The sequence below is a fragment of the Pholcus phalangioides genome, unplaced genomic scaffold (genome assembly GCF_987345545.1).
Source record: "Pholcus phalangioides strain wild (caught in Gottingen) unplaced genomic scaffold, Ppha-v1.0 ptg000003l_1, whole genome shotgun sequence".
Classification (NCBI taxonomy): Eukaryota; Metazoa; Arthropoda; class Arachnida; order Araneae; family Pholcidae; genus Pholcus; species Pholcus phalangioides.
This window is the reverse complement of record NW_028301596.1, coordinates 57,256,391-57,279,291: the sequence shown is the minus strand read 5'-3', so window position 1 is coordinate 57,279,291 and position 22,901 is coordinate 57,256,391. Positions and strand designations below refer to the sequence as shown.

The window sequence follows — 22,901 nt, the reverse complement described above, 5'->3', positions numbered from 1 at the left end:
AAGAAAGATTTTTTAGAAACTATGATAGTTGTGGAGGGCTTGGATCTTATAGCCATTACAGAATCTTGGGCAAACGATGGGGATGAATCTTTCTTACACATCTCAGGATACGATACTTTTTTGAGAAATAGATCTGATAGGAAAGGGGGTGGAATGTTGATATACGTGAAATCATGTTTGAAGGCTAGAGAGTGTAACGTGCAGAGAAGTGATATTGAAACCATATGGGTTGAACTTGAGAGCAAAAGACGTCATAAGCTTATTGTTGGGGTTTGTTACAATCCACCGAATAGGGATCAAAACTACATTGCCAAAATGCACGATGAAATTTCCTACATGTGTAAGCGAAAGAGGGTTCTCATACTAGGGGATTTCAATTACCCGGGTATTGATTGGGAGAACCTTTCATCTGGAAATCAGTATGAAAGAGACTTTCTTAAGTTGGTGCTCGAAAATTTTTTGTATCAGCATGTATCAGAAGCCACTAGGGGTACTGCTATTTTGGATTTAGTTCTTACTAGTTCTGAGGATCTAGTTGAACATGTTTCGGTGGGGGAAGAGTTTTCTTCCAGTGATCATCGTATCGTCAGATTTCACTGTAACTTTTCCTCGGGTAAGGTTGATAACAAAAGACTGGTTCCTTGTTTTCGGAGAACTAACTTTGATGTTTTGCGAAGAAGGTTAGCGGAAGTTTTCAAAGACCGGTTGGAATCAGTAGGGGTGGTTAGTCAATGGGAAGAATTTAGTACGAAGCTGTCCTCTGTTTTGCACGACGTCATACCCTTTGTTCGAAAAAAGCGTGTTTGTACATCACACCCTCTATGGTTCACGGATAGCGTGCGGAACCTTTATCTTGAAAAGAAAAGAGCATTCAGAGAGTATAAAAGTGGACGAGGTGACCTATCATTGTTTACTGATACAAGAAGACTGTTGAAGAAAGCGATAAGGGATAGTAAAAAGCAAGTTGAATCTAGGTTTCAGATAACATTGGCTCTGACCCAAAATCATTTTTTCGATACGTCAATAATGGATGTAAGGGGACAGTTGGCCCCCTCTCGATAGGAGGCTCAAAAGTAGAGAGCAATGTAGGCATGTGTAGTGCTTTCAATGACTTTTTCGCGTCGGTTTTTAATGGAGATAATGATATTCGATATACGGGTGTTGCATGGGGTAATAAAACGCTCAACGATATTCAAGTGGAAGACGTGGAGGTCCTAAATCTTCTAAGAAATGTATGTGCAAGCAAAGCACCAGGACCAGATGATATCTATCCCAGGGTTCTCAGGGAAGGTGCTAATGAATTGTTGGGGCCAGTCGCACAGATATACAGGAGTAGTGTTGCTGAGGGTATCGTCCCGAGAGATTGGAAACTGGCTAACGTTGTTCCGATATTTAAGAAGGGTAGTAGAGAAGTGGTGTCTAATTATCGTCCAGTGAGTTTGACGAGCTCCCTCTCGAAAACTTTGGAAATTATCATCAAAAGGCAGTTTGTGAAGTGGATAGACGAGAATAATGTATTGTCGGATAATCAGCATGGGTTCAGGAAGGGGAAGTCATGTGTAACTAACCTCCTTTGCTTCTATGATTACGTGACTAAGGCTTTGGGTAAGAGCAAAAATGTCGACGTTGTTTACCTTGATTTCCAGAAGGCATTCGATCGGGTCCAACATGGCAAACTCTTGAAGCGTTTACACGAGATTGGAATAGGGGGCAACTTGCTGAATTGGATAGAATCGTGGTTAAGAGATAGGTCGCAACGAGTTATGGTGAACGGGGAATTCTCTGGTTGGACAGACGTCACAAGTGGAGTTCCTCAGGGAAGTGTCCTTGGCCCCATACTTTTTTCACTTTTTATCGACAAACTCGATCAGGGTATCGATGGAATTACTAGCAAATTCGCAGATGATGTGAAGCTAATGGGGGTAATCGGAAATGAAAGCGATAGGGAGTTGCTCCAGACCAACTTAAACAAGATTGCAGCATGGGCAAATGAATGGAGCATGACGTTTAGCGTAGATAAGTGCATGGTCGCTCATTTTGGTTCGAACAACCCACGGTTCTCTTACGAGTTGAATGGTGTCACTATCCCGGATGCAACTAGAGTCACCGATTTGGGAATTCTCATTGACGAGCGACTTAAGTTTTCTGAACATTGTTCAGCGGTTGTCAAAAAAGCGAATAGAATGCTTGGTCTCATTTTCAAAAAGGTCTCTTCGCGTTCTCCTAAAGTCATTCTTCCGCTTTTTCGAGGCTTAGTTCGTCCTGGACTGGAGTATGCTGTAAGGTTTTGGAGACCATACCTACAGAGGGACATAGACTTGGTTGAAGGGGTGCAGAGAAGAGCTACGCGTGTCCTTATTGGCACACAGGGCTTGAGTTATGAAGAAAGACTTCATTTTTTGAATATGTTTACATTGGATGAACGCAGGTGTCGAGGAGATATGATCGAAGTGTTCAAAATTTTCAATGGGATGGATAGGATGGACCATGAACTTTTAGTACACCGCCAATCGACTGCTTTTACAAGGGGACACCAGTATCGATTGGTGAGGGACAATGCAAGGTTATGGTGTCGCAGGGAATTTTTCTCCAATAGGGTTGTTAATAAATGGAATAGCTTACCCCCGGAGGTAGTAAATTGTAACACAATTGACACATTTAAAAAGAAATACGATAAACATGTTGGGGTAAATCGAGAAGCTATCCATTCTTAGAATAAGACAACCATAAGTATTCTTTATGGGCATTGTATAATATTTTATCATGTGTATATATTGTTTGTAATTTGTGTTAATTGCATTTTTAATTGGGTTGCTGTATTTTTGAAACATATGACATCCATATTTTTATGGGCATCTTTTTATCAGCCACCTCGTTGGGCATTTTGCCTGTTGTGGCGTTGTATTTGTATTTGTATTTGTATTTGTATATGAAGACAAAACAAACAGATATTTTCATTTGAATCGACAAATGATTAATAACAAAAAAAAATGACACCTACAAGAAATTAAACGATCAAATGCTCCGATAAATCAATAATTATTGGGAATTTTCCGTATTTTTTGTTACAGCATCAGTGAATTTTTTTCCCGCCTTCAGCCAGTGATCAATTTCCATTAGAGATTCTTTAATCTACGTAAATTGCAGTGGACGTTTAAGACCTACCAAACATTGAAAATTTGACGGGTCTGCGTCGTAAGTTTTCCCTCAGGCTGCTTCACACGTTTTTATCGTTTATTGTCACGTTTCTTGTCCTTGAAAAATTTCTTCGAGGAAATTTTTCTGTCTCGTGTCACGTGTACTTTTACTGCTTCGCATTGACAACATGTACCAGAACACAAAAGAAAATGAAATAAATAAAATATATCATTGATGATCATGTCTTGAATTCCAAACGTTCATATCAACATCTCAACCTGTTTCCTATACAGATAATCATAGTCGTTGAATTATGATGTGATTATGTATTACTTTTGGGAAATATTCTAAACACTTTTGCAAGTCCCAAGGTAATTGAAGAAAATTATGTCGCGATGAGACTGCAGCTAAATGCAACAGATGATTCCCTTCTCTCGAAATGTGCGAAAGTTTTTCAGTACTGAATAGTCCTAAAAGTTATTTCCCTTTCCCATTAACTGTTCAACCAGTTTAGTTTCGAATGCGTAGTGCACAATTACTTCTGACTCTCTTACGTAATCTCAGTGAAGGTTGATAAACACCAGACGCCCATGAGAGGTTCCGCAGACATCAGAATACTATTCGTAGATTGACGTGGGTAATTGTAATCTCGATTGTTCTGATAATTACACTAAAGACAAACCTGTGATTTGAATTATGAAGACATTACAACTCTTTGTTGCCATCTGTGGTGAGTACATTAAAGAATCTCGACCCTAATTTTAAATTGTCTTTAATGTCATAGTTATATACGTCTATTATACCGATTTCTTTTTTATATGATAGACAATGGAACTCCCATAACGCACACACTCCGTTTGTGGACACTTGCCGTTAACGAACATTTTCGAATCCCTTCGTGCCGGGCCTTAACGTAGGGAACACTCCCCATTAGCAGACAAAAAATTCGGCCCTCGTTATTGTCACTTATGGGGAGATTCCACTGTGCTCATAAATTGAGAGTCTCGTCAGAGTAAGCGTTTATTTTCTTCTCAACGTTTCTTCGATGCTTGTAGCTGATGTAATCAGGAAGTGTCTATAAATGCATCCATGGATACATTTAACAATGAATTCTGAGATTCGTTTCTAGCTACAAGGCCAAGACTTTCAATTGCTGATTGCCCAATTAACCTATCAGTACCTTAGCCACTGACGAAATGAGCGAGAATAGTCGGATGACTTGGTGTTTTCAGTTTAATCTGACTGACTGACATTAGTTTAATCTTTAATCACATCCTTCTAGGTGTACCAGTGATGCTCATGAGACACCAATGCGAATTCACAACAACCAATCAGAACATTGCGTAAACATCAGACAATCTGAAAAATCACGAGTACACACAGCGATCATTGGTCAGTCAGTCTTGGCCTTGTTTGATTATTCTTTAATGCAGCTCAGACACCTAACGTCATGCTAACCATTAGCAAAGCCGCAACTTGGGGGGGGGGAGCAGGCGGGTCTGGTGCTCCGGGCGCTGAACCAGAAGAGGGCGCTGAATTCACCCTTTAACTGTTTCTTCTGCATTACAAGGGGCGCCGAAATGCCGGATTGCCCCGGATGACAAAGTATCTAGTTGCGGCCCTGACCATTAGTGATGGAGAAACGTTAAGAATAAAATGAACTTGTGTGTACCGATGACGACTTTTTGCAAAGAGAATTTCTCTATCAATTAACGACTGCTACGGAACTGTGTATATATATATATACACTGTTCCGTAGCAGTCGTTAATTATATATGCTATTAATTATATATATATATATATATGCTATTATATATATATAATTATTATTATAATTATCTTATATATATGCTATTTAATTATGTATTTTCAATCTTTTATTGTAATGATCCAGCATTGTCGTATACGTCATGCCAGAGATTGCGGAATTGTGACTTTGGCTGAGAGGTGTACAATTGTCTGAGCAAGATACAATTTCACGTCAACGCACGTTTCGTCCATTTCATGCCCGAGGAAAAACTGGATAATTCGTGCAGGTCTAAGTTGTGATATTTCCGTACAAAGGAATCCGCGAGGCTTTTGATAGCGTTTATTAATTTTATTGCAAAGCTTTTATTTTCGTATTATGGAGGGAATGAGCCAAGCCTTTCCATATTTGACTTTTCTGGAGATCATTGCATATACGGAGAGAAAAAGATTCTTTAGCAATGAACGCAGCTGCAAATCAATGCCAATCTTGCTTTATGGGCATCTTTTTTTCAGCCACCTTTCCTTTGGGCATTTTGCCTGTTGTGGCGTTGTATTTGTATCTCACGCCATCATTGTCTAATATGTGGAATATATCATGTGGACAACTCAAATGACGAAATATCTCGTCTAATTTGATGTTCGTATTTTCGCAATTCCGAGATATGTCGCCTCCTTAAAACCTTCTTATTTCGGAAATGCAGAGCCCATAAACCGTAGTAAGTTTTCTTCTCCTGATACTGTTTTTTCAACCTTCCCCCCCCAGGGACGGGCTTAAGTATTTTGCGGCCCGGGGCAAAAAAAAAAAAAATTCCGGCCCCTCTGAACAGGGGTTTTCCAATACATTGGGGTGTCCATGGGTACTCTGTTGCCTGAGAACGACTGTAAAACTCCTTCGTAGTTATAAAAAAATGCCATATGGCCATGGACATGGTGTCCACTTCCCAGTGAAAAAAATTGCAAGTGCACCCCCCAAGCACTTGAAGATTTGGGGCTCTAAGGTCTAGAAAATCGATTATCTACCCAGGCCCCTCAACCTTAGAGGCTCTCTATCGTGGACTGAATTTTAAGCTATTGCTTTGCTAAGAAGTGGAAGTCAAAAAAAATTTAATCAAAACATTATTATCCCCTTTTGCGGCCCCAAAAGTTTAGCGGCCCGGTGCGGCCGCACCCTTCGCATCTGTCCAAGTCCGGCCCTGCCCCCCCCCCTCCAAACCTGTCAGATCAATTTCGAGTGAGTGGAGTCGGCTCTTATTCAAAGTTTGATGACAGAAAGAGGGAGGGACGGTGTTATTTTTCTTTCCCTTCGGGATAATATAGAAAAATGCGCGCAATATAAGCAATAGAAAAATATAGAGTATTTCTCTTCCTTGTTTTTTTATTATTATATTCATAGTTAAGCAATTAGCATGTGTACAAATTTGGGAAAAAACAATATTCTTCTAGAAAAAAGATAGCATGTTACAGATAGTTTAAGGCCATACCAACACTCATATACTAAGTTACGCAATAAATCGTGACGCTCGATTTATCAAGCGACAAGTCACAGAATACGTATTGAGCGATTTTGTATATGAGCATGAACGTGTTCTGTGACTTAGGCTGGGATTACACTATAAAAATTTTGTAAAAGTGCTTTAATAAAACTTGAAAAATACAACCAATAAGCTGATCGGTTACATTCGAGCAACTGATCAGATTACTGGCTACATTTTTTAAGTTTCATAGAAGCACTTTGATGAAACTTTTATAGTGTAATCCCGGCCTTAGACTTGCGACTTTTATCTATGAAAAGTCACAGAACATTGTCGCGGAGCAAGTGTTTTGCGACTTTGTATATAAGTGGGGATATGACCTAATGATTTCCACTGTGTTGGCAGTTATAATGCGGATCAGGGAAATTTTAAAAACTGCTTAAAGGGTTAAACGCTTACGTCCTATATCGTATATATCGAAACACTTTTGTTAGTTCTGATACACTAAAAATGCAGATTTTTTTTTAGTGATCAAGATTTGAGGTTTATTTACGACCTCATTTGGCCTTTTGCGTTCAGTATCTATGTTGCAAGTTTATGACTGTCTTGATTAATATTTGCAATTATATTTCTTAGAAAATTTATGCCGGCTGCGGAATGTATGCTAGAACTTGCGCAGTGGTGTACACGAAACCGAGAAGTTCTCATGGAAAGTGTTTTCGACCAGCACAAGTACATCACGGAACTTTGTGAAAAGGATGCAGATTACAGGCGAGGTAAGCTCGTGAAATATAACTCATTTTGCAAGTCCTTCATGGAGACTTCCACATGATATTCAAACATTTATGCCACCACTTCAATGCTTGAATCATTCACAGGTTGAAATCTCATATTGCTGCATTCAGGGTTATCTTAACGCATATGGGTCCACGCAGGCACAGCTCGGTCGTCTCAAATGCATGAAATGTTCCCGAGATGACGAGATTTGATACCAGGGCCGTATCAATCTATTGTCCGACATACCGAGGGTTAAAAACTTCGATCGGGGATGCATTTTTTTTCCGACCTCATGCAGATGCGGGCATATGAAATGAACCAAAATTTAAAACTTCAATTATTCAAATTGTAAAAGCTCAACAAATTTTCTTTTTTTAAATTTTTTCATCGACGATAACGCACGTGTTCCTACACACATGCGTGAAATTCTCCTCAAAAATACTTTCTTTGGTAGCCATGTTGCAAATGTGTAATTTGTGTAATGTGTAATGTGTGGAATTGGTAGTCATGTTGCAACGTATTTTTATCTCTTATGATGGTATTTAACAGCCCGGTGCGGTCATAGGACTTCAAATACTGCAACTGGGCTCACACGCTGGATTCTTGGTCTCATACGCTTTGGGTTGCTTGGCTTTCTTGATAATTTCAGAGCAGGGATGTGTAGACGAAAGACGTTTGTTGAAGATTAACTACTAAACATTTGTGTGTGTCAGAAGGAAAACATTATGTTGCCTTGAACATTGACGAATGAGTTCAGCCTCTATTAATTTCCCCATATCGATAATTTTTGTATAAAAGAGAAATATGTATGGATATTGCTTGCAATAAAAAAGCTTGTGAGTTAGAATTTTTGCTGTCATCTATCAAATAAAAATATAACGTAAAACTATCTGTTATAATTCTAAAAATGAAATGATCGTTAGTTTCATACTGATGTGCAGCATAAAAATGAAAAATGTGTACTATGAAACTGTAATTTCTTCATTTTTATGCTGCATATCGGCGTGTTTTAAACGCCAAAATACTAGTTACTATGTTTGCCACAAGAACACTTTTTGCAAACATCAAAAAAACATAGTAACCGGTATTTTGGCGAATAAAATTTACACAACTATGCAGCATAAAAATAAAAAAAATTATGATTTCATACTATATGTTGTGCATGTTGATGCTGTACATCGGTTTGAAAGCAACAATGATTTTTTTTCCGAGAATTATAACTGATAGTTTTGTTTTTCCTTCAACGGGTGGCAGCAGAAGTTATAACTTAATATTTTTCGCGCATCTATCATTTCAAGTCCTACCGGGAATGTAAAGTTTTAGAGATTTATCCAGCTGTGTTCGGTATTGTAATTTTCGAGAGTAACTATGAAAATCAGTAGGCGGGTACTTCGATCTATAGATGCTGCTACCCCTTGCCAAGACGTTACTTTTGTCGGGGGGATGCTGTTAAGAGACCCTGGCTGCATCACATGTTCGAACAAAAATATTAATTTATACAAAAATTGCCACGTTTTCAAGACAAATAAATTCATTTGGTCGAATGGTCGACGCGTTTCGGCTCTTCAATGCCGAAACGCGTCGACCATTCGATCAATTGAATTTATTTGTCTTGAAAACGTGGCAATTTTTGTATAAATTAAAACCAGGCAAAGTTTCTCATTTTTGTGATAAAAAATATTAAGAAAAAATGGTAAATATTTGCAGATTTATTGTAAATTTTTAAATAATATTCTATTTTCATTGTAATCAGAGTATTTGAAGCATGGCCCATGCTTGAACGGAAACAAAGCTGAATATCCACTTGATTGTTACGATCCGGTACTGGCCCAGAGCATCAGAATCCTGACGACGAGGACTGCCAGTGAGTGAGGTTTCAAGTTGTTTTCATTATTTTCATAGTTCATGGGAGCTTTTTCGATAATTGTTTAGTTTCTTAGTGGCTATGCTCAATCTGTAACTACACTGAAGAGCCAAAAAAACTGGTCCACCTGCCTAATATCGTGTAGGGCCAACGCGAGCACGCAGAAGTGCCGCAACATGACGTGGCATGGACTCGACTAATGTCTGAAGTAGTGCTGGAGGTAATTGACACCATGAATCCTGCAGGGCTGTCCATAAATCCGTAGGAGTAAGAGGGGGTGGAGATCTCTTCTGAACAGCACGTTGCAAGGCATCCCAGATATGTTCAATAATGTTCATGTCTGGGGATTTTGGTGGCCAGCGGAAGTGTCTAAAGTCAGAAGAGTGTTTCTGGAGCGACTTTGTAGCAGTTCTGGACGTGTGGGGTGTCGCATTGTCCTGCTGAAATTGTCCAAGTCCGTCGGAATGCACAATGGACATGAATGGGTGCAGGTGATCAGACAGGATGCTTAAGTACCTGTCACCTGTCAGAGTCGTATCTAGAAGTATCAGGGGTCCCATATCACGCCAACTGCACACGCCCCATACCATCACAGAGCCTCCACCAGCTTGAACAGTCCCCTGTTGACATGTAGGGTTCATGGATTCATGAGGTTGTCTCCATACCCGTACACGTCCATCAGCTCGAAGAAATTGGAACCGAGACTAGTCAGACCAGTCAACGTGTTTCCAGTCCTCAACAGTCCAATGTCGTTGTTGTCGGGCCCAGGCGAGGCGTAAAGCTTTGTGTCGTGCAGTCATCAAGGGTACACGAGTGGGCCTTCTGCTCCGAAAGCCCATATCGATGATGTTTCGTTGAATGGCTCGCACACTGACACTTGTTGATGGCCCAGCATTGAAATTTGCGGAAGGGTTGCACGTCTGTCACGTTTAATGATTCTCGTCGTTGGTCCCGTTCTTGCATGATCTTTTTCCGGCCGCAGCGATGTCGTAGATTTAATTTTTTACCGGATTCCCGATATTCACGGTACACTCGTGAAATTGTCGTACGTGAAAATCCAAATTTCATCGCTACCTCGGAGATGCTATGTCCCATCTCTCGTGCGCCGACTATAACACCACGTTCAAACTCACTTAAATCTCGATAACCTGCCATTGTAGCAGCAGTAACCGATCTAACAACTATGCTAGACACTTGTTGTGTTATATAGGTGTTGCCGACCGCAGCGCCGTACTCTGATTGGTTCCATATCTCTTTATTTGCATACGCATGCCTGTACCAGTTTTTTTGGCTCTTCAGTTTAAAATAAGCATTACTATACCTAGATTGCATATGATCACAAGGTGTTGTCACCCCGTACTATAATTCATTACCGTTTAAAGAAATGTTTGAGTTGCGTCGAGTATTTCATGTTTTTTCTTTCTCAGTAATGAAACTGGAGAAACCGCGAGACACCCAGGCTCTGTCGCAAGAAGCAACGCAAGCACTTAAAACTTGCACTTTCTCAGTAATGAGTTCGGCCAGGTCTCAGGTCAGGTGTATGGGTGGTGCTGGATTTACGCTGGCGCCATCTATTTTCCCCAATGGATAATTGCAATTCCCTTCACTGGTGCCTTTCAAGAATCGGTTTTTCAGATCAGGAAAATTGCGAGAGAAAAAAAAGACTGTCTTAATTGCTTTTGTAACTGGACACTCTTTATCCCATTTTTGGCGTATGCACTACTCGGATCCGTGAAAATGCATTTGATAGCCGAATATACTGCCCCATAACGAACCGTTGTGTTTTTTAGAGCACTGGAAACCTAACAGTTGCTGGGATCGCATCCTGGGGTTGGTATTTTGTCATAGTATATTAATCTATGCATATTGATACTAGATACAACGTTGAATTAACCCGAGACTTTATTTTTGTAGGAGCTTCAAGAACATTACAGAGACATGCGATTATAACGTCCAAATGACGTGTGGAGAAGGTGCGGCTGCGATGGTCATGCGAATGATGAAACCGATCGAGACCTACTACAAAAAAAAGTGTCGTACCTACTAAAGACGCGTGTTGGGGGAGTTCTTTTTTCCACTGACATTCAACTCGATCATTTCATAGAAAAATTTGCATATCACACTTCATTTCGGGATATCAGACCAAACACTCCACTCGGGATATAGCTACTCTGTTACCCAACTTATATCTCCCCCGCTCTTTCCTACGCCACTGAAATCTGGCATCCCTACACCTCCAGAAATGTAGACAAACTCGAATCAATCCAAAATAAATCCACCCGATTTGTGCACGACTGCTGGTCATCTTTCGTTTCCGTGTCCGAACTTCATCTCCTCCCTCTATCTACTCTTCGTCTCATTTCTCGATTAACATTTTTTTATAAAAATTTCCATGGTTATTCAACAATATACCTCTGGTATCTTAGCCAAACCATCCTACATCTCTACCATTCCCTTACCTACTCGACCATTCCCTTAAAATAAGACCTATTTTTACTTCCACTGACTGCTTTAAATACAGCTTCTTTCCTCATTCCATTGGTGAATGGAGCAAACTCCCAAGCTCCATTGTCGAATCCCCCCCCCCCCTTATTTTGCCGCACACCAACTCCGGTCATATACATCGCCGTTCGGCAATTTCCAACCAGTGAAGCTGGGTGGGAAATGAAGGCTCTATCCACCGCTCCAGGTTCGGGAGGTAAAGAACTTGTTTCTGACTGGATGACCCGTGGACCTTGACGGTAACCTTTGATAGTGGAAGACGAGCATCTTACCACTGCGCCACTCGGGCGACACCCACTCTATCACTAGTTTTTTGTCCAATATCTAACAATATCTTTGTTATTTTCAATCGTATCCTTTTGTATAGGCCCCAGGGCCAACAATATTGTGTAAATAAATAAATAAATAAATATCGTGTGTCATTCATGCTTGTGCTTTTACTCTGATTCTGTATCTAATGGATGCACTGATTTTTTTTTTGTCTTGAAGTAATCTCAAAGAAGCCGTACAGAAATCAATTTTCTTCTCCGAGGACCAAATACGGATGAAAAACACCTCATTTCTTGTAATTTTTACATACTTTTCCATTATATGAGGTGGTTCAAATTGTTTGTCCATAGGACTACGTCTGCAACCGTTAACTTTAGAAATATATTTCCAATTACAAAAAGTTTTTAAATGACATACGATTCTTTAAAAAGTTCGTAGTTTTTTGGAAGGGTCGTATTCCTAAAAAAATAATAAAAATATTAATATCAGCCTCACCCCTGGATTGTCCCCTCCACGCTCGTCAGTGATTTGAAGTTGGAACCAGCAACATATATTGCAAGCAGTTTGATTCTATCTGCCGATTTTTCCATTTCCTTCTGTGTCTTAAAAAAAAGGTGAATAATTATTTTATTATAGTTTTGTCCAAGAATGGTGAGAAGCATTTGAAGTAGTAATCGATGAAAATCATTCGTAATAGTTCATGTCATTTCGTTTGTGTACAGTCCCTGAAAATGTAGATTCTCAAGTCAATACAAGAACACCAACACTGTGATAAGTCACCGAAACATTGCAGTTTTTCATCTTTAATATCTCGAAGGATATTGCATTTAAAAAATTGGGAATTTTTATACCCTTACCTCAAGTAACTTGCTTGTAGATATATCAAGGGTTTTTATGGTTTGAAAGTGTTTGGGAAATAAGGAAAAGTATTAAAATTTGTAAATAAAATATTGTTGAGTTTTATATGTTTTTTATGTGAGTATTTTCAATATAAAATTTCTAATCAGTGATGTCTCGGTAGATACGTATGATCACAGTTCAATCTTGGATGATATTTTAGGTGGTTATAATTAAAACTTTGATTTCAAAAAATAAGGAAAGAAATAATTTCAGAATTGATCAAAATTGAGTATTCCGAAAATGATGAAAATTCAGAATTTATTAAAAACAATTTCCAAGATATCGTTGAAATTCAGAATTTATAAAAGAAATAATAATTCCATAGAATTACTTCTTCCCAGCTGAAAATACAAAGTTCTAGAGTTATTTCTATCTAGATGAAAATGCAGAAAATTCCAAACTTATTCCTTTCTAGATGAAAATAAATATTTCCAGAATTGATGAAAATTAGGAATTTATGAAAGAAATTATTGTGACCGTAAATGCGGGGCCAGGCAGCTCTGTACAGGACACCCAGTATAAAATACGTATTCTACTCGTACATAAAACAGTTTGACCGGTCTGTGCTCTGCGCCTTGAATTGTTTACTCACAGTCTATTTCACACGTTATTGTTCGAGGAAACTTTTCTCAGCTTCGAAAATTTTCCTTGAGGAAATTTCTGTTACTACGCATCACTCCAGTTCAGTTCATTAACGACTACTTAACCACAATACTAGCACATGTGTTTGCTGTAACATAACATAAAATTGGGGGGTGGGATTCACTATTTTCCCTTTCATCTCTATCAGTTTTCCTCACACGTGATACTACGAGATGATATTTTATATTATGGTTATTATGATGTAGTTGTTATATACAGTATTCTTATTCCTCTCTCTCTCTCTTTCTGTGAAAAACATTAAAAAAATCTAAGCTTTTCGTAGGTCAAAAAATACGAAAAAAACAACAACTCGATTGTGACTCAAGGTCGTAGTCAAAAGAAAGAGGATAATTAGTGATCTCTCCCCCGATAGAGCCGGTTACAATGAAATCATTCACTACTCCCCTCCCCAAGAATGGAACTGTCGTCTACGGGTAATGTGCGCAAATGCATCATGTCGCAGTGAAAATTCACGGACGTCAGATGAATAACGATGTGAATAACTCGAGAAGTTCTGAAAGAAACATCACATAACATACTGTACTGGTACGCAAAGATTGATGTAGACTAAAAAAATCTGGATTATTCTAACAATTACTCTGAACATTAGAGGTGATTGGGCAATTTCAATTATGAAGATATTACAAGGCTTTTTTGTCATCTGCGGTGAGTACTTGAAAGAATCTTGGCATAGCTCTAAATCATATATGCTCAGTGCATGATCAGCAAAATCTGATTTTGAAAAAATGGAGTATGCGGCACGTAAATACTCTCTTGTATAGGCCTAGCGAGGCTAACAATACTGAATAAATGAATAAATAAACAGATCACTTAAGTGATCCACTGTGCAGTTCTACATCACACTTGAGTGACCCGCGACACGATCCCAGATCACTTTAATGACCGGTGGCACATTTAGAATTTATTTGAGTAACTTGCGGCACAATTGATGTTTCAATTGTACACTTGCGAAGTTAGAGCCTAGGGCCTTGCACAGGTTTGTATATTAAATAAAACAAATAAATAAACAATTCCAGAGCAATTAAATGCCGCACGGATTATTTTCAGATCACATAAGTGGCCTTCGGGACTGTTACAGATCCCTCAATTATTGAACCGCGACATATTTACGGATCCCTTGATTCACTCGCGACACAGTTCCAGAGCACCACTGAGTGGCTGCGGCATGTTTACAGAAAACTTAAATGACCCGCGGTACAGTTCTAGATCTTTCAAGAGGACCGCGGTACATTTCCAGTTCGCTTAAATGAACCGGTACGAATGTACAGATCACTTGAGTCACCATGACACATTTACGGATTATTTGAGTGACCTGCGGCACAGTTGCAGATCATTCAAGTGGACCTTGGTACATTGAATTGACACTGTTGTGGCACTGATCCCTTAATTAAGTTGCTGCGACATGTTTTCAAACCAATGAAGTAGCTCGCGCTCTTCAAAAGGTTGAGCACTCTTGCTCTAAATTGTCTCCAATGCAGTACCGTATATTTACATCAATTATATTAAATTATTTTGAATATATATGACACACTCGAATTATTGTAGCGACGTATAACCATTGATGCACGCATATTTATTTCTCGTAACGATTCAGCTTTGTCATGGGCATCTGGCAAGAGATCCCGGGATTGTGACTTCGGCTGGGAGGTGTACAATTGCCTGAGTAAGATCCGATTTGACGTCACAGCACGTTTCGACCATTTTATGGACGAAGAAAAATTGAATAATTCCTGCAGGTATCAAAATCGTCATAATTATCATTTTTATAATATTGCTATTATAATGAAAATTGTTCAATGCCTCGCATATTAACCGCACAGACTCAATTGCAAAGATTGATACTTTTACAGCTTTATTTGAAAAGCCACAGATATTCTACTCGTACCGTATTGATCGAAAAGCCTTAGTTATATATTTGTGGAGCTTTAGTTCCTACACTGTAAGTTTTAATCTAGAGCAGCGTTTCTCAACCTGTCGTCCGCAGGCAAACATAATAATTTTAATTCTAACTGTAAGTGAAAAATGTCTATCACTAAATTTTATTGATTTCAGTAAATTTCTTATGGGTTCAAATAGGTATTAGACTTTCACACTGAGGGTAATGCATCAACACACCCCTGCATGGTTCTTCAGCCCTAAGGCCATACAGGTAAATCCGTAAATCAGACGCCGCCATCCTACTCAGTACAGGTCTGACTGGGCGAGACGGAAAAATATCTCGAATCGGCCGTCAATGGAGCCAGATTCGAGGGGTGGTGCCAATGTCCGTCGTGTGGTTTTCAGCTATAGCTACAGAGCTAAGGCTGCTGACCACAGGGTCTAGTGCAACGTGCACCAAGCTGAAGCTTCACCCCAAGTATCAATTCAGAGAACCCTGGACTATAAACAGTCTCACAGGATAAGCATTGAGTAAAATACTATTATAATCGCAATGCTAAATATGAAGTAAACTGTAGCCAAAAAATGCAATTTACAACAAATTTGCTGGTTATTTCTAAAATTGAAGAAGAGTGTGGGGAGGGGGGAATGAACTGCAGCTAATTGCAGTTTACTAAAATGTATTTCATGAAAAGCATTCATCATAGACTGGGGATCATTTCCATTAAGAAAAATGCGGGAAACTGATCTCCGAAATATGGCAAAACACGATAAACTGATCTGAAATACTGCAAAATACGGGATTTTATTTTCTTAAACATTGTCAAAAGTTGGAAAAATCACTAACTTTTGCTGAAATGACCGAAAATTATGAATGTGTGAGAAAATGGACTACTGGAGCTCACAGTAACTTGAAATGCAGTTCATGGAAAAAACGTTAATTGATATCATGATAAGTATGTGAAATGAGAATTCATACATAGTCATAATTATCTCTCATAGCATAATTCATAAGTTATGAAAGTTACCTTCATTCACCATTTTAAGTAAAGATTACAAATTCAAATAAACGTCGTTGAAAAAAAAAACCAGAAAAATTATATACGAAGTCGGAACGGGCAAAAATACAGGAATATCCCTAATATACGGGACACATGGCCACGCAACTCATGCTGTAAGTTGGAGGTTCGTCGAATCATCTCAGATATTTTACTGGTCCTAGCGTACAGTAAGGTTGAGAAACGCTGGTCTATAGGGTATATAGTTCAAGTTAATACAGATTTACATCGCAATCAATATCTGTACTAGAAAATTTATGCCCGCCACCGAATGCATGGTAGAACTTGCTGAATGGTGCACTAAAAACCGAGAAGTACTCATGGAAAGTGTTTTTGATTACCACAAGTTGATGATGGACGTCTGCCAAAAAGATGATAATTTCCGACGAGGTAAGCTAATGGAATTCAAGCTTTTTACGGACTATTTTATAGTTTGTGGGTCCTTCATAAAACTATTCCTCTATAACGTTTAGATACATGTAATTCGCCGGATTATCCCTGTGTAAAACCTGGCACAATTTCAGTTCGATAACATTTGCAGTCGTTACTAATTCCTTACTTTTCTAATCGATATCATTCTCATCAGAGTACTTAAAACACGGTCCATGTTTGAACGAGAACAAATCAGAGTATCCACTTGAATGCTACGATGGAGTGCCGGCACCGGAACATGAGAATCCTGACGATGAGGACTGTCAGTGAGTGATTTTTTTTTATTGTTTTAATTTGATAATACACAAATATACATATGAAATTGAGCACGCACACAAACAATAAAGACATCTGTGTGGCCCCAAGGGGCAATTTTCCTTCCAGGAAGCCTATAATTATATCTTCTCTGTTTACACAAGCAAAATAAGAGAGAAAAAAAAAGAAATATATTTCTATCGTTTTCCCTCCCTTTATAGTAATTCATGGGCACTTTCTGATTGCTACTATATTTTGTTCAAAACTATATTCACATTAACATTTTGTACATCCACTGATTCATAATGAAGAAAATAGATGGCAGCACCAAAAGTGAACATACACAATACATATTTTTTAACACATACATTCACCTCACACTACCAAATATTCTGATGCAATTCAAAATAGCAGTAAATTGAGCCAGCGAATCTAGTTCTTCACATCCTACAGCTATGGATAGAAGTTGTGCTCGGTCGGCAATTGACAGAATGTGAAGGCATGCCACCCTCCCCTGTTTTTAAGGGTCCCACTGCTTTCAAGGACCCCACCCCGCTCAAAAAGGGTTCTTTTGCTGGAGAGATGGACTGACTGAACTTCCCTTCTGTTATTAATAAGAAAACAATGGTTTAGCTATTTTTTGGAGCATTTTGAGATTTCAAAGAGTTTTAAATATTTTTTTAGTACATTCAGAATTTCTTGAGAAGATTGGGGATAAATTGTAGATTATATGAGTAGATCATACCGGAGTATGTTACGTTGATCAATTTTTTGCAGTCAATGTACGCATACTGAGTAACTTTTATATATTATCATCTCATTAAATAGACAATCAAAAATTTTAGCCGTAATTCAGTTTAAATCCTGCTTATTTGTCGTGAAAAGATGAAAAAGTTCGAGAATTTTCCACCAGGTGATGTTTTGGTTGCTATCATCTTGTAGCACATGTCTGATTTAGTATACCTGGATACTTCTTCCATCGCTCTATCTTTATCCGTTCAAAAGCTATGACCCCATGAACATCTCGTATATAGTGACATATGCGCAGCCTCTTACAGTCAATATCTACCTCTCTGAATCACTTTGGGATGCCCGAGAGCAAAAAGGATAATCTCTTAGAGAAATGAGGAACATGTCAAATTCCACATAAACTTGAATAACCCCTGAAACATGGCAGATAGAATTATGAAAGTAACGTAGTGCTATAGTAATATGAGTACAGGTAACATGATGATATCAGTTAAGCCGCCACCTGGTGAGGAATTCACGAATTGAATTCGTCACCAGGTGGTGGGTGTTCTATCTTAAAATACAAGGAAGTTAAATAAAAACTCCAAATTTCAACTCCAACCGTGTGGAGCATCCTGCAATCATTAAATAAAGTGCAGTGGATAAAGCAATGAAAAAGGCTAAATGAGGAGATAATTATTGGATATTTCATTGTACTTGGGTGTGTGCGTGCGCTCGCATGAGTTAATATGATTACAATAGAAGTTTTGTAGGTATTGTTCCGGATAATTTTTCACAAGACTTCGAGATAGCAAAACAAGAAGCGGTTCGACGGACAAACACAGATTTATTTACAGAACAGCAATTTATACACGTATTTGCAGGCTAATCAGAGAGCTAACAACTTTCTTGCAAAGTTAAATCACAGCTGACTGTTCATCGGATCTCTGTAAAATCTCCTCGAGCCTGTGATTGCCTCTCTATTTATAACCCTGGTGGAAACTTCGAGAAAAAGAATGTTCTACAAAATTCCATTTTACAGTTTTCAAGTCGGCTCCGCCACCGTACGGACTGTCTGGAGGGGCGGGACCTTATAGAATGTTCTTCTCCAACCCTCCGCTAGTTCTCAACCAATCGCATCTTTTTCCGATGAACCGAAACCAGTATCAACTCTCGTTGCCAACGGAAGATTGCGATAAAGAATTGCGCCATCTATCGTCTATAGTTCGTAACAGTATGGTATTATAGAACTTATCACATATGATCGATGTCTTCTATTTAATTAAGGTATCCGACTACGCTTAAAACATTATTTTTGAAGAAAATACCGATTAAATTAAATCTACACCGATTTACTTTTTTTGTGACAGCCTCATTTCTTGTGATTTCGAAATAGGCCTTCTTTTGTTGATATGACGCTTAGAACCGAAGTTTCGTTTAAAAGTGACAGGAAAGTTATAGTTGAATGATTATATCATGCTCATACTGATACCTGCTCATATTAATAAACAATATAAGGTTATTATAGTTTTTCGAGAGCAGAAAGCCATCGTGCAATTATTTCTTATCGCACAATGGCTTCATTATTATGTTTTCCAGCATGAAAAACAATGAAAAACTGTGAAAAACTATGTTCTCTAATAGAAATACAGTATCATTAAAAATACTATCTAAAAATTCATTTATTTCAAATTTTTTTACACATATTCTTAATTATGTGCTCTCCTATGCCGATAAAAAGTTTTACATATTTGGATACTTAACTTTTATAAATTAAAAAAAAAAAGTATTAAAAACAGCTTGTGAGCATGATAAAATACCATGCCATCAATGTAATTGAATAAATAACATTCCAAAATAAAGAAAACTGTTCAGTTCCTGAAATGAAGCGAAAGATTGCGATTTCTAGCGACGGCATTAAGGGGTCTCCTATCTTTTATACGGTAAAAAAACTTTCTTGTGTTGGAATGTTATTAAAAATATTATTTTTAATCGTTTAATTTCAAATTTTTACCACATATATTTGATTGTGTATGCTATCCTCCGCCAGCAAAAAATTTTACATATCTCCAAAAAATACTCAATTTTTAAAAAAAAAAATTTTTCACTCAATTTTTCAAAACAAAAAAAACCCGCAGTAAAACCAGTTTGCTTGCTTGCATAATAAAATAACACATGACATCGCAATAAAATTGGATAAAAATCAATTCAAAATAAAGAAAACTTCAGTTCACATAAAATGGCGGAAAAGATTTGAGATCTATTCATAAATACTTAGGTTGTCATTTTTTTTAAATTTAAATTTTTTAAAATTAGAATTTAATTTTGCATAAGATTGAGTCGATAAAATCTCAGTCTTTTTCATCATTTCATGAGCTGAACGGCTTCATTTTGTATCATTTTTTATTCAATTACATTGATTTCATGCAATTTTATCATATTATACGGAAGCTGTTTTTGATGCGTGTTTCTGAAAATTTGTAAAAAATTAGGTTTTAAGCATTTCAGATTTGTAAAATTTTGTACTGACAAAGGATAGCGTACATAATCAAATGTACACTCGTGTGCAAAATTAAGAGAATTTTTTTCATTGTGTCTATTTTCACAAAAAAGTACTGAACCAAAGATACTAATAATGCCACTGAAGAAGTATGCAAATATTCATTGTCGAATACGTCAGCGTACACGTGCGTGTGGGTGGAGCTGTGACCACGGAGGGGATGATAAGGACACGAGGCGTTTTCCACAATTCGTGTGCTCGTACTCCTCGACGACATTCGCTGTGTTTCTCACAAGAGTTTGGAAAATTTCATAAGCTATCAGGTAAAATGAGTGGCCAAAAACGTATGGATGACGGGATGAGACGGAGAATCGTCGGTAGATAGGAGGAAAGGCAATCACAAGTGCAGGGGGGCTACAGAACTCGATGTTACGCCTAGTGTCGTCTGCAATTTGTGGAAACAGTTTCAGGACACTGGATCCATATCGAGAAGACCTGGACAAGGTCGTCGAAGAGCCACGACGGCCAATGAGGATCGTTATTTGACACATCCGGTGCAGTGCCACAGGACTGCTACAGCATCACAGCTCTCACACGAGCTGCATGCTGCCACAAACTCGAATTTCACGGTTTACTGTTGCCCGAAGGCTTCATGAGAGAGGGCTTTATACCAGAAGACCCGCTGTTTGCGACCCGCTAACTGCAGCACACAAGAGAACGCGTTTAGCATGGTGCAGACAACATCAGCCTAGGACCAGACTTCAATGAACACCGTGCTCTTCACAGATGAGTCGCGATTCAACCTGGACACTGATTCTCGGCGTACACTCATCTGGAGAGAAGCCTGGTACCCGATATCATCCCTCCCCCATCAAGGAAATGACCACTATGGTGGTGGAGGTGTCATGGTCTGGGCAGGCATCATGTTGGACGGGCCCCCCCCCCCTCCATGTGTTTGGCAGAGGGTCAGTGACTGATAGGAGGTATAGAGAGATCTTAGAGCCCTGTGTTCGACATTTCAGGGGCGCAGTTGGTCCTCGGTTCCTGTTCATAGACGACAACGCTCGTCCACATCGGGCTCACCTGGTCAACGATTATCTGGAAAGTGATATTCGGCGTATGGATTCTCTCTAGCCAGATCTTCTGACCTAAACCCTATAGAATAAGTCTGGGACGCTCTTGGGAGGGCAATTGAATCTCGTCATCCCCCTCCGAGAACCATCCCGGAACTATAACTCCTCAACTGCCTCGTGTCCAGTCTGCCGTCGCGCTGTACGGCCTGTCTGACTGTGAGAGGGGACCATATATTAGACTCATTTTCGGTTCGATCTCGCAACGTGGGTTTTGGACATTCCCGCAATGATGAGCTTTACTGACAATCATGCGTCCGTACCATGACTTTTGTATGGTACATAGCTTTTCTCTGTTATAACTGTGTATTCGTACCAAATTTCATTAAAATCTGTCCACCAGTTTTTCAGAAATTCGACATAATGCGCTAATTCTCTTAATTTTGCACACGAGTGTATGTGATAAAAATATGAAATAAATCATACTTTTACTAGTACTAATCACACGTTTTTTACCATGTTAAAAGGTAAGAGACCCCTCAAGCAGGAGAAATGTTAGGGAAATGAATTCCTACCTACCGGTGGATGTTTTTTATGTCAAAAATGTTGAACACTATGAACATTGTGCGAATTGGAGATTTTTTTTTTGTTTCTAGGAGCCTCAAGAACATTTCAGATACTTGCGAATATAATATCCGAAGCACGTGTGGGGACGATGCGGTTGCGATGGTCGCGAGAATAAAACTACCAATCATCAACTATTACAAAAAAATGTGTGGAATCTCATAGAAGACTAAAATTTGTGTTTACTTCATCACTGAATGTTACATAAAACATGTTGTCACGTATGTGTGTGTACTTTTGTACATTTAAAAATCACGCATATATATTTTTTTATCATTCAACATTGTCTGGACGTACATGAAAAGTGTCTCTGTAGCACTGAGAAAATGTAATTATTTTCCATGGGCGATAGTAAAACTGCATCTAAAAAAGTTGAAAATTTTATAATTCATTTTTTGTTTGAAGATCTGAAATACTAATGTCTCGCGCATTCTGACGCGTCATCAAAGTTTCTCAAAATCATGTGATTACTCATGAAAATAAGATCTGGTTAAGAATTTCGAGATTAAACACGAAAATTGGAGACGGGCATTTTTAATCAGATGGAGGGATCAGAAAAAATCAATTTGCTCGGGGCCCCCATGATCTATCTCTTAAGATTGGAGTTACCCCGGAAATGCTCCGTCCATAATTCCGATGAAACGGATGAAAAGAAATTGAAGAATCAGTGCTCGTCAGTGGCGGATTACCGCACAGGCGCATGAGGCGCGCGCCTGGGGCCTCGGCAGAACGGGGGGGCCTCCAAATAGTTGTGTGCTTCATCCTACATATGAATTTACATGCGCATCAACAAATCTCTTGAACTAAGTACAGTATCTGCTCTCACTTTTTTGTTTAACCGCAATTTTTTTTTTTATGTATACTGTACGTATAAGAGTTATGGAAGAAAAACGGGAACTGAAAGAAAAGAACAATTTACAAGACGCAGCTCTCAAGGGCCAGTTCTTCCCAGACAAAAAAGAAAGAAGAGAAAAAGAAAGAAGAGACATTGTAAAGCGATCATTCAGGGAGGGTCATTTG

At 38.7% G+C, this 22,901-nt stretch overlaps 2 protein-coding genes across 2 annotated transcripts; both read left to right on the top strand.

Annotated features, from left to right (window-relative positions):
* Window positions 1–5,107: 5,107 nt before the first annotated feature.
* LOC149088995 (uncharacterized) lies at window positions 5,108–11,812 on the top strand. The gene is made up of 4 exons (XM_089253273.1): window positions 5,108–5,174; window positions 6,996–7,135; window positions 8,890–9,000; window positions 10,915–11,812. The coding sequence occupies exons 1-4, from the start codon at window positions 5,143–5,145 to the stop codon at window positions 10,959–10,961; spliced, it is 330 nt and encodes a 109-aa protein (XP_089109399.1). The 5' UTR covers window positions 5,108–5,142; the 3' UTR covers window positions 10,962–11,812.
* Window positions 11,813–13,779: 1,967 nt separating this feature from the next.
* Window positions 13,780–22,246, top strand: LOC149088994 (uncharacterized). Its single transcript, XM_089253272.1, has 5 exons — window positions 13,780–13,980; window positions 14,930–15,071; window positions 16,522–16,661; window positions 16,858–16,969; window positions 21,914–22,246. Exons 1-5 carry the CDS (start codon window positions 13,947–13,949, stop codon window positions 22,044–22,046), a joined length of 561 nt encoding a protein of 186 aa, XP_089109398.1. The 5' UTR covers window positions 13,780–13,946; the 3' UTR covers window positions 22,047–22,246.
* The last annotated feature ends 655 nt before the right edge of the window (window positions 22,247–22,901 follow it).

Excerpts from the sequence above, each read along its gene's own strand:
- LOC149088995 (XM_089253273.1), top strand. The coding sequence starts at position 5,143 with ATGCCCGAGGAAAAACTGGATAATTCGTGCAG. Across the intron at positions 7,136-8,889 it reads GGATGCAGATTACAGGCGAG|AGTATTTGAAGCATGGCCCA; the intron begins GTAAGCTCGTGA and ends CATTGTAATCAG. Across the intron at positions 9,001-10,914 it reads CCTGACGACGAGGACTGCCA|GAGCTTCAAGAACATTACAG; the intron begins GTGAGTGAGGTT and ends TTATTTTTGTAG.
- LOC149088994 (XM_089253272.1), top strand. The coding sequence starts at position 13,947 with ATGAAGATATTACAAGGCTTTTTTGTCATCTGCG. Across the intron at positions 16,662-16,857 it reads AGATGATAATTTCCGACGAG|AGTACTTAAAACACGGTCCA; the intron begins GTAAGCTAATGG and ends CATTCTCATCAG. Across the intron at positions 16,970-21,913 it reads CCTGACGATGAGGACTGTCA|GAGCCTCAAGAACATTTCAG; the intron begins GTGAGTGATTTT and ends TTTTGTTTCTAG.